The sequence below is a fragment of the Harmonia axyridis genome, chromosome 3, assembly GCF_914767665.1.
Source record: "Harmonia axyridis chromosome 3, icHarAxyr1.1, whole genome shotgun sequence".
Classification (NCBI taxonomy): domain Eukaryota; kingdom Metazoa; phylum Arthropoda; class Insecta; order Coleoptera; family Coccinellidae; genus Harmonia; species Harmonia axyridis.
The window spans coordinates 37,081,294-37,097,149 of record NC_059503.1 but is presented as its reverse complement, the minus strand read 5'-3'; the positions used below and the strand labels follow the sequence as shown (position 1 = coordinate 37,097,149).

Here is a 15,856-nt window from a genome sequence, read left to right as displayed (position 1 = left end):
TATAATATAATATTTTCACTATAACTATATGTATAATTAATTCAGCAGATGCTTTTTCGCCATTTCATTGTCTGATTTTCAATTCACAGTACTGTGCCTAAGGTGGCGAAAAGACATAGTAAAAAAGCCTAAATGGATAGATTTTCCTACTGATAAGGGAATACCTTGCACCACAATCTTAAGGTATATTGTGTTCCTCATTAGAACTGTTCACTCTCCTGTGCCATCTATAGATTGCCTTACTGGCATGGTTCAAGGCAAGGTCTATAAGATTAAACATGTTGCCTCGTAACTTTCAACTTATGGAGGATAAAGATAAGGAAAATCATCTTTTCATTTCGAAAATGAGCATTGAACTGACTCAAATTGTGGGGTTTAGCTAGAAGGTGAATTTCATAGTCAACGTAATAAAGAATTGAAAGAGATAAAGCAAGAAGTCGGCAAAGATGAAAGTATGTTCGCCTTCTTGGATTGGTTACCCTCTAGCTACACTAGCGTTTCCTAAATTCCTTTTCCTCTGGACACTTTCTTAATACTTCTACCATAAGAGATCATTGTCCGTATCACTGCCCTCCATATTTCATAATCATCATAATCATAATTTATTATTCTCTACATGAAGATATAGGAAGACGTCATAGAAATATAACAACATATAAGGTTTATGACAAGTACACATTACAAATACATAATTACATTATTGACTTAATTAAATAGAAATCATATAAAAATATCACTGTCTAAAAATTCCTGCACACTATAGAAAGCAGTCTTCAACTGCATCTTTTTCCTCTCCAGACTGAATCGCTTTCCATCCCACCTCTTGAAATCATAAGGAACTTTATTATAAAAAACAGGGCCCCAATGGTCGATAAACTGTTGGGATGAGGTAAGTCGATGGTAAGGTATCTCTAGAGAATATTTATTTCTTGTTTTGAAAGCATGTCTGTTCATATTTCTTGGAAACTGTTCAATATTTTGGTGAACATATTTTAAACAGGCTAGGATATACATGCTCGATATTGTAAGTATCCTCCCTGATACAAACGAACTCCTACAGCTATCTCTGGCTTGAAGGCTGCTAATTGCCCTCTTTTGCAGCCTAAAAACTCTAGATGCTTCCGATGTTCCCCCCCAAAAAATTAGCCCATATGAGGCCAAAGAATGGAAATTAGCGAAATACACTAACCTAGCTAGGTATCTCGTCTGAAGTGCACAGTTTTATTCTACGAATCGAAAAAACCGCCGCTGACAACATCTAATGAGTTTTCCAACCCAACTTACTCTCTAGATGTAGTCCGAGCAACTTGATAGAGGATACTTGTTGAGTTGCATGTGAAAGCGAAACTTGTTGAGTTTTTGAATCGTTCAATTTTAAGCTAATACCCTGAAACCATTCTTTTATCCTCTCCAGCACAAAATGCACCCTCTCACGAATCTCTTCCGGGTTTGAACCCTTAACCAACACAGAGGTATCATCAGCATACAAGGTGATCCCATAACATTGCATACTATCCAGGAAATCATTGATGAAAATGAGGAATAATATCGGACTCAGGACAGTACCCTGCGGCACTCCCTTAGCAATGTCTCCGACAGCCGACCTTCGATCCCTCCACGCAACCTGTTGCCTTCTGTTAACAGATAGCCAAATACGATGATAACATATCGAGTGATATCCCTCTAACACCATAATATTCTAGCTTCTCGAGTAAAATTTCATGATCGACGGTGTCAAAAGCCTTCTTCAAGTCGAGGCAGATCAATTCAACTATTTCATGACTATCCCAAGCAGTAGTAGTCTTCTTAATAACTTCCCATATTGCCGATATGACTGATCTTCCCTTCCTGAAATCATGTTAATGTTTCGAGAACATTTTGTTTTTATCAAAGAACCCAACCAATCTTTTCTTTATTATGACCTCAAATACTATAGATAGAGATTGTGATAATGATATGGGTCTATAATTTTGAGGTAGGTTGATATTTCTTCCTTTATAGATAGGAACCACCAGGGCTCTCTTCAGTTTCTTACTTGAATGGGGCAACCGGGTACGTGACGAATGGTTGACGCCGATTGGTTGAAGTTACAATGCAAAGTCTAATCTATAGACCCTGGCCAATGGCAATATGACTAACGAATGACGCGTTATCCTCACTTTTCAACCTAAGTTACGTGACAACTTGTGTTATCTATAGATCTTGGGTTTAAGGGGGTCAAAAGGATTTTTTGCATTGGTATTCAATCATTGGACATTCTATGAACCGCTGATCAGTACTTTTTTTCACCTAATCTGCACACTAGTTTCTGATAACCCTATTTTCATTGGGTGCATTATGTTCTCTTAACTCAGATGAGCTCTCCATATTGGAGCGGTCTCACAAATACTGAGGAGTGTCAGGAAAAAAAATTGACAGGAAAACTAGGTCAACAAAACAAAAATAATAAAGTTTCGAAAGGGAATTATCAAACGATGGAATTGATAAAATAAGAATAAGATCAAATTATCACTACATCTTTAATGATTTTTTATACTGACTCCCCAACCTCTGTTGGATCTATAGTCACTTCAGGCACATTACTGTTGATTTTTACTCAAAATAAAATAATTGGGAAGTAATCCGAAAAAAAATTAGCAATCGTAATGAACCCACAAAATTTTTATGAATAATATTATTTTGAATTGATCGAAAAATGAGGATTGAAAGTTTTTCATCCAATTTGTGTTCTTTTCCTTTCAATTGAGATTCTATAAATAGGTTAATGGTTATAATATCGTAAAGAACCTATTCCCTTGCCAATTTTCTCCTGATGAAAGAATTAATTAGCAATTCTTTTCAATTTTGACCGATTCTTTCACTGAATTTATAGGTTCCTTCCTTTTACGCTTGAACAGAAAGGGAATCCTTTGTAGATATTGAGGTTCAATCATTTAGGATTCGAAAAATTGTATCAATCACAAATCGAATCAGACATAACACTGTCCTAATAATTTTATTCATTTTCTGCTATTAAGGTGTAAGTATGTTTCATAATTGGTTGCTGAAAATAAATATATATTTTTTTGAACAACTATTTCCGAGAATACATATCTTGAGATCTACAACCCCTGACAGAAGATGACTCTAAATAACTGTTTTTGACGTTATATCCAAATATTATAAGATAATTATTCTATCTGAACTTACCCAAGTCTGTTTCTTCCAACTGCTTGAGTTTCATGCTCATGGCTCCAGAAAGAGGAAGGCTATTATACTGCGTCAGAGGATTTGAGAATGTAACATTGTTGGAAAATGAAGAAGTAGTTGCTGGATTATATGGCAAGGAAGAGAATTGTGTAAGGGGGTTGGACATCGGGTTGGTGAAACTAGGGTTGTTGAAACTGGAGTTGGTTAAACCCGTATTTATGCTGGTACCTAAGGGATTACTGAATGTATTGGTGTTTCCTAAAGTGCTGGTAGTGTAACTACTGGGTACCATGTTGAGACTAACGCTGTTTAAAGATGTTCCTGGAATATAAAAATTACAGGTAGAGGAATACAATTTTCAATTGAGTATAATAAGGAGATTCTTGTTATATTAAAACTGAAATGACAGCTCGAATTCTGTTAAGTAAATCACGTACCTATCCCAGTATCTAAAAAAAAAAGAAAAAATACCAAAAATAAAGTAACATAAATGCGGTAGGTATTGCAAACGAAAACAATTCTAAAAATTAAGCAACCAATGTTTCGAGAAAATCAAACGATTCTAAGAATAAGCAATATTTCATGTTTGTTAAAATTCCTTTCAATATAATTTCAAATGAAAATAAATTTGATTTTGTGGTAGAATATTATATTTGTTGCATCTATTATTGAATATATTAGGTGTACAACTTTGCTTCCGCCATTTTGCAATAGATGTTGTAGCAGTAAGTGGTAGTCGAGATAAATAGATCGTAGATGTCATACAATAAGCTTAGTTATTCGTAAACATAACGCCATCGAAATATTGGTCAATTTGTGTATGCATCATAAAGTTATTCTCGATTAAAAATGTCAGCTTATGAGCCAAATTCTGGTCATTTACGGGAAGTTTTAATTTTCTGCTTTATGAAGAAATCTGCAGCTGAGGTTCATCGAATGCTCTCAAATACCTTAGTGAGGCCACTATTAGTGAAAGAAACGTGCCGAGAGTAGTTTCAACGCTTTAAGAACTGTGATTTTTACGTCGAAGACATGGCGGTGGAAGAGAGAGAGTTTTCGAAGATGCAAAATTGGAGACATTACTTGATCGTTACAACAAGAATTGGAAAGATCATTAGGAGTGACGCAACAAGCCATTTCAAACGCCTGAAAGTCGTGGAAATGATTCAGATACAAGAAATTGGGTGCCGTATGAGTTGAAGCCGAAAGATGTTGAAGGGCATTTGTTGGCTTGTGAACAGCTGTTTGCAAGGCAAAGACGAAAGGGATTTCTGACAGGCATTGTGATAGGAGACAAAAAAAAGGTTGATTGCGATAATCCAAAACGCAGAAGATCATGAGAATATCCCGACCATGCTTCCACGTCGACGGCCAAACCGAATATTTACGGTTCCAAGGTCATGCTCAGTATTTGGTTGGACCAGCTCAGCGTAGTGTATTATGAGTTGTTAACACCGACTGAAATAATCACAGGCGATCGTTATCGATTATCGCAATTAATGCGTTTGGGCCGAGCATTGAAAGACAAACGGCCACAGTACTACGAGAGACATGATAAAGTGATTTTATAGCATGACAATGCTCGACCCCATCTTGCGAAAGTGGTCAAGACATACTTGGAAACGTTGAAATGGGAAGTCCTAACCCACCCGCCGTATTCTCCAGACGTTTCTCCCTCGGACTATCTCTTGTTTCGATCAATGGCACACACATCCTGGCTGATCAGCATTTCCGGTCTTGTGGAGAAATAAAAATTGAATCGATTCGAGGATCGCTTCAAAAGATGACCAGTTTTTTCAACGCGAGATTTGTACTCTGCCCGAAAAATGACAGAAAGTAGTGGCCAGCGTTGGACAATACTTTGAATTATGAACGTATAACCAGCTTTTTAGAATAAAGCCTCGAATTTCGGGAAAAACCGGTGGAAGCAAATTTGTACGCCTAGGTAGTAAAACGAAAATCACTCAACTAAATCAGCACAGAGCTTAATATAAAATTTGCTAGGACCAAGAGAGTGAAGTGGATTAATCCAGCATCATTGAAGAAAGTTATAACTTGCATATTAATAATGTATTGATTTTAGGCTTGTATCTTGTATGTAGGTTTCTACCTCATATCAGTATTTATTTCCGTGTTTCGTTTTTTGTAGTACCTAATTATTTTCATGCACTAAACCGTTTTGACATAATTGTTCCAGGGCAACAGCACGTAATCGATTTTATTCTAATTTCATTCCTAAAATGTAGAAATATTATGAAAAAATTATGATTGATTGACACACAAGTATAGAGTACAATTGTTGTTGTATGCAACATAGTGAGAACGAAATGTACTTTCTAGACTAAAATATCGCATCAAATCCAATCGCGTAAAAGTAAATACTACTCACCACCAAAATTGCCTCCAATGGACGTCTGCAAGTTGGACGTTAAGTTACTGCCAAGAACACCAGCAGAAGTCTGTCCTAGCGGGTTGCCTAACGAAGTATTGTGATGGGTCAGGGTGCTGCCCATGATAGTGCTTGGTTTAGAGTAGGAGGAATGCTGATAAGTATTGTAAGGTGAGGTGTTGTAATTTGAGGTCGCATTCTGTTGTACGTTAGATGGTAGATAGGTGGACTGAAGGCTGGAGGGCTGAAACGAATTGTGGGTACCCATGTTGCCAGGGTATATGCTGGGCGTTGTGTGGGACATCGTGATTGGAGACAGAGGTGGACTGCACTCGCCCAAAGCGTGGCTGCTAGCCGACGTTGCCAGTCCTGGTCCTGGAAAAGAATATACTGCGGCTTTTCCAATGGGTTCATCCATTTGCGACGAGTGAAACAAAAAGAGAGTGGAAGCTTATAGGTTAATTAAAAATTATTACTACCCTATGATGCTCGGTGTTGCTTGTTGTATGTATGGTACGTATACTGGGTGTTTGGTAACCGATGGGACAACAATTAATTGAGAATACAGAAATATGTGGGAATGGTTTTAGAACAGGTCTCTGCTACAGATGTCAGAGCTATGGTAAAACGCAAAGAAAATGCATCTTCCAATGTTGGTAAGTGAAGTTTTCTGGAGCGCACAATAGCACAAATACTTTAAGCTACAGAAGTAGAGAAAATGAGCTGAATACTACTTGTTCCCTTCACCGAAAAGAAGGACACACATCCAGCCTACAAAGAATGGAGTGGGTGGAAAATTATGATGAGGAAGAAGACTCTAGACACAGCATGGAAAGATGAAATGAAAAAGACGCCACCTATCGAACAAAAACAAAAGAAGTCGCCCGCACTCATTCACGAGATGAAGAAAGTGACAAATGTTCAAAAACCAGAGGATGGAAAATCCAAAGGACGGAGCCTGAACTTCACAAACCAAGATGTTACCAAGTGCTTACGGCTTGAGAAAACTAATTCCGCCACTGCATATAGCAAGTGGGATGACATATTCAAAACTTGAAAATGCTGAAGGTTTGGCTAATAAAATAGTAAGTCAGAATAAACTACAAATAAGACGAAAAAAGTGAAGCATCAAAAGAAGCTATAGGTAGGGATAAAATTGAAAAAAATTTTTATGCAGAAAATGTCTCGAAAAGGCTAACCAATATAAACCTATGGAATGATGATGAAAATAGAACACATCAAAAAAAAATGAAAAACAGCATAGATCATTTTGTTCCATAGGCCAGGAAAAAATAGAAAATTCCCACAGACTGCTTAGGATACCACTTGAGCAATTCGAATTCAGAAGAGATCATTTGAGAGAACTACAACTACTGAGACTTGTAGAATATTTTACTGAAGGATTCCAACAAACAAGCTACAACTCTAGTGGTATTTGATGTTGAGGGAGCCTACGACCAAGTTCGACATGAAAAACTAGCCTACGAGATGACCAAACCCTGCAAAATAATAAGAAACTACCTGAGGTACAGGAATTTCTCATTGAGGAGTGCCTCATAGCTGAGTTCAAGGACCTATATACGATATTTCAAAAACCCAAGAATTCTGTTAGTCCTATGACTCCTATGTGCAGATGATACGGGAATAGAATTCAGACATCGACGAACAAACGTCATATACAGAAAATATTTAGACGAACGGTTCAATAGAATTAAACTTGAATAAATGGCAAAAAGACCTGAGATCAACTCAAATCTAAGAATAGATAAAGAAGAGATAAAATAGAGAAATGAAGCCAAGAATCTAGGTCTAACACTAGATAAACTTAGGTACATGTATCTCCTCTTCGGAGTTCAGCACCTTGTTGTGGTGGGAGGGCTTGTAGTAACTGCCTGCTGTAAAGTAGACAGTGAAACTAAGACTGACCAAAAAATGTGGCGTGGCTAATCCCAGCCTTCTATATTCCTCATACCTCAATAATCGCATGTTCCCCCAAACACCACATTTCTGCCAATACCTCACCCACCCCTAAGAATATCCCCTTATCTCTACCCCTTCAAGCGACAGGTTCAATCAGAACGAGCAACATGAGAAGAGAAGTAGAGCAGCAGGGTCCACCAGAGAGGCGCAGAACCGACCAGACAGAGGCCATAAAGGTAGGTGGAAATCATTGACAGGTCTAGCAGAAGGAGATACAAGAGGCCGAGAAGGAAGCAATAAGATGCCAACATTTGGCTGTGAGTGCGTGGTAGAATAGTGGTTACTTATGTTTCCGCGGGCGCCAGTTTAGGACCTTGACCTTGAGTGTAATTCTCGGTACACTATTCGAGGAGTAACTATGACTTTAATGACCTCGAATCTTAGGAAACGAGGATAACATAAAAGTATGTTAGTACTCTGCTCAACCCCACTGCTCACAGACAAAACTACTAAACTCCCTCTAAAAACTCCCATCCTTATAACATCTCTGCACAAACTGAGGATGATCCTAAGCTGTGAGGACTTAGGGTTTGCGTAAGTTGTACAAGTTCGCAAAAGTCGCAAGAACAGGGTCAAGAGGCGTCTCCTGGTAGAAGATTAAGTTCGAAGGGAGGAGGCTTGCCGACCAAGTTCCTGCGGGGAACTACCTCAGACTTGAGTTCCGTAATCAGAGCTATGGGGGAAACCACAGAACGAGGGAGATCATTGATGTGTAGTTGTCTCACGTTTTTTAGGCTACCTATTGAATGACTCTCCCACCTTCAACGAATTGCTTCTGCCCTATCCCACACTCCTTAGGGTAGCGTGAAACAAGAAGGATATGCCGCCGTAAAGTACCAAACCCTTAGTGGGCCTGCCGCACTGAGGCTGAATGCGTAAGAGGAAGGTTGGCGTCCTTGGAACCTCTCTCTACGGGTTCGGCAGAGGTGTAATGGAGGTTTTTAGTGAGTATGCCCTTCAGGAGAGCCTCACACTACCCAGCAGGTGCTGATAGGTGTTTTACACTCCTCGAGATTTGTTGGGTGTCCATAAGGTGAATTTCATCCATTAAAAAAAAAGGTTCATCTATCTCAACTTACATTTGGATTGGTAGCATTCAAGTGGTTAACAGCTGCAATGAAATGCGCGTAGTTCGTGAGAAAGCAAGAAATCAACATGAGAATTTTCACAGATTTCCTGAAGTCAAAGAGTTAAAGGGCAAATAAATTCCATTAACCTTAAATAGAGCTAGTCAGGTTTAGTGGGAGGTCATAAAGAGGAAAAGCAACAGTAAACGACGGTACTAAAAATGAAACGAGTTTATAAGAAATAAATTTCGGTTCTTAAAAAAACAAGCATCTGACTAGATATTTTCTATTGAATAAAGAATATATTTGCGTACATATAACCGAGTCAATTTTTTTTTGGTGTTTGGCTCATAGTCGGTTGTGTTGAAAAAAAACACTGTAGTCGTGAGTGAAATAATGTGTTATATAAAAAAAAATTAGGTAGTTACAGTTACAACCCTGGAAAGTGAGTATGAAGTGAGGATATAATCACAAAAATCTTAAATTAGGGGAGATAATAGGTTAAATTTTGATAATCCAACACCCTTACTTTTTATTTCACTCTGGAGTTACAATAAGGACAACAACAATGCTGCACAATGATAAAATTAATGAGCGCATGCGAAGTATTTATCCATTGTGTAATTCGAAGAAAATGTTTGATTGCGGTAATGGGTCACCAAGAGGTAAATGCCACCAATCTAGCATCGTTAAAATGTTGTACAGTGCTTTAGCAACATATTATACAATCTTATTCTTAATTTGACAAAGATCAGTTGTCGAAGATATATAAAAAAGTAACATGTTATTCAAAACACAAAACTTCCAAATTGTATACAAAAATTAAGTTAATTCATCATAACATCCAATGATGAGCGCCAATCAAAATTTTTGAATATTGTTATCTAGTGTTAAAATGAAATATATCATTGAAGTATGCTACTTCTGGATAATCATACTAAATACAGTTGGTTTATTTAATAACTCATTACAGGGTGAACCAATTATCCTTAATGAATCCAAGAAAACAAAAATCATAACGCTGTACTTATTAATCAATAGTAGGAATCGAGGGCATATCTAGTTTTCTTATGGAAACATTCTTTATTTTAGCGTGAATTTTGTTCTTGAAGGGGCATCAGTGTTTATGGGATACAGGCTATTTTATGCATTTTATTACAAACTTTCAATCGGTGGAGCCTTCAAAGGTTTTCATGAAATTTTCAAGTAAGAAGTCTAGGACAATGACAAATATTCAGTTCAAATTGATAATATACTGATTATTAACTCGAATTTTGGGGGAACAATTTTGTTCAGGAGATTTATGTTGTTTTTTTCACGCATAATATGTCTTCTATTTCTGAGGTATCTAGCTAAATATTCTATTTATATAAGTTGTACTCAGATATTTATATAGTACATATGGGCCGATTGAAAAGTCCCCGGTTTATCATAGTAAAACACATTTTTTTGGCAAAATTCGATTTTATTATTCAACACTTCGAGGGCTATAAAGCCTCAGGTTCGGCGATTACTTCTTCATTGGCGATATTCTTCTTTTAATTTCTTTCCAGTGAGCATTCTTTCGAGGTCTGAGAACAGGAAAAAGTCGCTGGGGGCAAGATCTGGCGGTTACGGTAGATACAGAAGCAATTTGAAGCCCAATTCATGCAATTTTGCCATTGTTTTCATTGATTTGTGACACGGCACATTGTTTTGATGAAACAGCACCTTATTTTTCTTCAAATGGGGCCGTTTTTTAATGATTTCATCCATCAAACGATCCGATAAAGCTATAATAATCGCTGTTGATGGTCTAGCCCTTTTGGAGGTAATCAATGAATTTTATACCTTGCGAATCCCAGAATACTGATGCCATAACCTTGCTAGCTGACTATTGTGTTTTTCCTCGCTTTGGATTCGGTTCATCGTGTACATTCCACTAAGCTGACTGTCGATTGGACTCCGGAGTGGAATGATGAAGCCATGTTTCATCCATTGTCATATATCGATGCAAAAATTCAGGTTTATTGCACTTGAACAGCTTCAAACACTGCTCAGAATCATTAACACGTTGTTGCTTTTGATTGATTGTGAGCTCGCACGGCACCCATTTTGCACACAGCTTTCTCATGTACAGATATTCGTGAATGATATGATGTGCACGTTCAGATGATATCTTTACAATGTCTGTTATCTCAATCAACTTCACTTTACGGTCATTCAAAATTATTTTGTGAACTTTTTTGATTTTTTCGTCAGTGACAGCCTCTTTTGGGCGTCCACTGCGTCTTCGGTGCTCATTTCACCACGTTTAAACTTGGCATACCAATCAATGATGTTTGATTTTCCTGGTGCAAACCCCGGAAACTCTTCATCAAGCCAAGATTTCACTTCAACTGTATTTCCAAGATTTCCTTTCAAAAAGCAATATTTTATCAGCACATGAAATTCTTTTTTTTTCCTCTTTTTTCAAATAACAGAAGTAGCTAGACTCACAACGCAATATCTTGTTATCTCACAAGTTAATGGTCGGAATACTGTCAAATGTTGACACGTATCGTTTGAAGGTTGGTGCTAACTAAAAATCATATGATTTAATACTAGCACCGCCATCCGTGCATCAGACCGGGGACATTTCAATTGGCCTAATAGTAGTACAGTAGTAAAATATGTTATCTACTGCTTAGATAGTTATGAGTACTAGAATATTCAACTACTCGCCTGAGATGTATAGAAAGCATGAAGGTGTAATTAACTATATAAATCTCTGGAAGAAAATGTTCAGTCTATATTCTCGAGTTAAATAGAGATATGGTTCACAACGTAATAAAATTACGACTAGTGTCCAATAACGTCATGTTTGTTGGTTGTTGTGAATTTGATATCTACGTCACCAATATTATGTTTCATTTCTTATTTTAACTTATATCCAACTAACACACATATTACATATATTATATGTATAGGAGAGCACCACTTCAGCAGCAGGAAACTATACCCACGCATAACTTCAGTTTCAATGGGGAACCCATGTTTATTTGTGATAATTATTTCAGTTGTAAAATGACTATAATTCTGTAGTGCTGTTTCTGAACATGCATACATATTATTATCATCATTATTAACACTGTGTTTGCAGAGCCAAGACTGCGTAATATCGAAGCATATTCTTGAAATTGAGAATCCAGTTATCGTTAGATTTGCGTTTCTTATAGTGGAACTACATTGAACAAAATTTCCATAATATAAGGCTTTAGGCGCAATAATATTGTTTCCATAGTACTCACGGAAATAACGCGGCCTGTAAATGACTCTTTAACAATAAATCCCTATTAATTTACTTATTTGCTGAAATTCTTTCTCTATACCCGGTACCACAAAATCTGCGGGCTCTTGATATACAAAAAGACGATAGGTCCACCCTGTTTATGAATATTCAAGAAATTCTTCCCTTTACTGTAAATCAAACGGAATTGTGAAGAAAAAACGTAATACGATAGTAAAACGAAACATCTATCATTGATAAAGTCGCCATTGAATGTTGATATATCGATTTCTTCAAGCGAGCATACAGACAAGCCATGAAGCCCCCAGCAGGTTTTTCCACCACAAATTTTGTCTTTGCACGTGATTACTTTTTCCACTTACCCATGGTGGTGGCTCGGTTGTGATCTAACTCAGCTAAAATTCTGTTATCCTGTTCTATTTTAGCCATTATTCTTTCTATTTCTGTACCTTTGTTTGTCCAGCCACTGGAGCCCACGGCTTGACCAGAGCTAACGCCGTAGGATGATGAAGTCATGTGACCGACACCGTCGCCGTTTCGACGCATCGACGGCGACGACATCTCCAGCTGAAGCTCCTCACACCTGCAAGAGAAAAATTCTTTTGAAGGGTACTGCATTTAGAACATTAGAATTTTGAGATTGAGCCAATACTCCTGGTCGATGCAAATTCAGAAGATAGCGGACAGGACAGAGAGGGTGACCTACATGATCTCCAAGGCCTTACACAGTTGTGACCCCGAGGTCTGTTGTAAAATCTACAAATCCTATGTGAGGCCTATTCTGGAATTCGCGGGACCAATGTGGTGTTCTAACCTCAAAGGTGATATGGATAAACTGGGGAAGCTTCAAAGATCTGTTACCCGTCTTCCATATGGACCCAATCGCCCATGTTAAACGAACGTCTCAAAATATTTGACCACTTTTAAGGACCGACGCGAGAGAGGAGACCTGATAGTAACCTACAGAGCTCTGCATGGCGAGTTTGGTCCTGATTGTCCTCTTTGTTTCCACTCAACACTGGCAATTTGCGGGGTCATTGCTACAAACTACATAAGGAAAAGTTCAGAACCACCTCTCGTCAGATTTTTCTACCTAATCGAGTGTTCGACGCCTGAAACCGTCTGCCTCCAGAGATCGTTGGTGCTTCTTCAATGAACATTTTCAAGAAGAAGTATGATATTTTCGTTTGGGGAACCTGTGTGCCTGAGAATGTGTGATATGTGATGTGTGTGATAATTTCTGTACCCGGTGCACTGTCAACTTATTTTGATATAATTTTGTATATTTAGAGCTGCTTATAGGCCTAGCCTCAGCTCCAATTTATTCATAATAATAATTATAATAGATGGCTCAAGTTATCAGTATCTCGCTTTGAATAAGACCGATCGGGTTCTACTGCATGGCGTTGAAAATATGAGCTTTCGTACTACAAAAACTTTCCTGGAAGTTTTGTGATTAGTTGACTCAGTTTAGTTTGCGCGCGTGTCATAGATGGGCACTAGCAAAGAGAAAATACGCTATACTTATTTTACAGGTTTTCTTCGATAAAGACGACAATTCAAGCAAGGCGGCTGAAAATATAAATAGTTTTCATGGTCCTGATACTGTAGCAGCCAATCACGAGCAATTTTGGTTTCGTCTTTTCCGTTCCGGTAATTTCGATGTCAAAGATGCACCACGCACTGGAAAGCCAATTGTCGAAAATGTCGATAAAATCATGGATATGGTCCACCTGCAAATCGCTGCGGTTGGTGATGAATAGTGGATCACTTACGATAACGTTAAGTGATAACAGTCATGGTCGAAACACTGTGAGTAGGCGGAAACAGTGTCGAAGCAAGGATTGATGTCCAGGAAGGTTTTGCTGCGTGTTTGGTGGAATAATAATAATAATAATAATATTCTAGGAGAAGAATAACACGAGTTTCTCCGACCGCTGAAGGTGCTGCGCAGGATCCACAACCAGCACTCACCCAAGCAGGTCTACCAAGAAGACGCATGAAATGGACAAGTTCGATAAATGAAACGATCATGCGCATATATTATGAAGTGACTAATATGGAAGAGGATAAAATAGGCTACCGGCAAAAATTATTTGCAGAATTCCACAGAAACTATCCCGAACTCCAAGTTTCGGAGCAAAGAGTAGCCGACCAATACCGGGTCATATTGAGAAATAAACTTGTACCCGATGAGAGACTTAACATCATAAAAAATGAAGTCCAACTGAGGCTACAGAATAGAGACCTCACTAACAACGAAACGACAATTGAAGAAAACTACGATTGTGCTGAAAACCAACACAACATCAATGCACAAATGAACACTGAGGAACAAAACAATGCAGATGTGATAGCAATAAGTGATGCTCAACGACGGAATATATATGCTGCACCCGTCGAAAATCCAGAAGAAGACCAAAGAGAAATACTGGAGCGATTATCTGCCACAATGAATAGATGCGTTATAGATTTCGAGGGCACAGATCCATTGAGAAGACCGATTCTACCAAGATTGAGGACATCCAAGAAACTATCTCATCTTCTGGTCATGACCAACAAGGAGATTATACCAAAGTATCTTTCTGACTACCATGATCTCGAATCATTACACCTCATCATATACTGTGCAGCATTTTCAATAGCAACAGTGCTGGGTGTGAAGCCAAAACCTAAAAGTCAGCAACCAGCCAGAGAAAAACAACAAAATAAACCACATTGGCAAAAAAGGCTAGAAAATAAAGTTCATAGCATCCGCCAAGATATTGGCAGGCTCACCCAATTTGCAAAAGGTTCGCCGTCTAGAAAATTACAAAAAATGGTCAATATAATAATGGATCGTCACCGGCAACATACAACATATGATCCAAACAATGAAAATGCTCAACAAATTTTAGACACACTGAAACAAAAACTTAGTGTGTACTCCGAAAGACTCAGAAGATACAATGAGAGCTATAGAAGAAAACAGGATAATATGATTTTTGAAAACTCCGAAAGAAAATTCTATAGAATGTTAAACAATAATATGTCAGCAACACCAGGAAGTTATCCAACCGTCGAGGATATTGAGAATTTTTGGACAGATCAACTGGCTACACTAACCCCCTACAACTCCCAGGCTGATTGGATAAGAAGTGAAGAGAAATCCTGTGAGACAATAGAACACATGCCGCATAACGCAGTTTCCATAGAAGAATTCCATGAAATATTAAAAAACACACACAATTGGAAATCACCCGGCCCAGATGGAATCCACAACTTTTGGTTGAAGAAATTTTGGTGTATACACGACAGGCTAGTTGAAACCATAAATGATGTTATAAGGAATCCAACGGAAATGCCCAAATTTTTAACAGCAGGGACCACTTACCTCTTACCGAAGAATCTGCAAAATACAGCGGATCCATCAAAATACAGACCAATTACATGTCTACCAACAATATATAAAATCATCACTTCATGTATAGCATCTCGTATCTACAAACATTGCGAGACAAATAACATAATGACAGCACAGCAGAAAGGATGTTCCAAAAATGCACTAGGATCGAAGGAACTGCTGATAATAGATTCCATCATATGTAACCAAGCCTTTAAAAAACACAGAAATCTTTTTATGACATATTTTGACTATAAGAAGGCCTTCGACTCTATTCCACATGGGTGGCTGACAAAAATTTTGGAAATATACAAGATCAATCCAATTACAATAAACTTTCTGAAGTATGCAATGTGCAATTGGAGAACGAATATCGAACTCTCTACGGCGAACATAACTACTAAAGAGATTCCAATAAAAAGGGGAATTTTCCAAGGAGATTCATTGAGTCCCTTATGGTTCTGCTTGGCGCTGAACCCCCTTTCTAAACAACTGAATGCTACTGAAAAAGGTTTCAATGTCAAAGGAAATAGAAATACGATTGCACTCAATCATTTGCTATACATGGATGACCTAAAACT

At 37.9% G+C, this 15,856-nt stretch overlaps 1 protein-coding gene across 15 annotated transcripts in view; it reads right to left on the bottom strand.

The window, feature by feature from the left end:
* Positions 1 to 15,856, bottom strand: part of LOC123675226 (peripheral-type benzodiazepine receptor-associated protein 1) — a 75,473-nt gene that overhangs the window by 42,056 nt on the left and 17,561 nt on the right. For 11 of the 15 annotated variants that reach the window (XM_045610551.1, XM_045610550.1, XM_045610552.1 and 8 more), the window contains exons 3-5: positions 12,256 to 12,476; positions 5,579 to 5,968; positions 3,190 to 3,510 (exon numbers count right to left, since the gene is read on the bottom strand). In XM_045610551.1, the coding sequence (XP_045466507.1) occupies positions 3,190 to 3,510; positions 5,579 to 5,968; positions 12,256 to 12,476 (932 nt within the window). The remainder of the gene's footprint in view (positions 1 to 3,189; positions 3,511 to 5,578; positions 5,969 to 12,255; positions 12,477 to 15,856) is intronic. The other 4 variants (XM_045610555.1, XM_045610558.1, XM_045610562.1 and 1 more) reach the window with 3 other exon arrangements.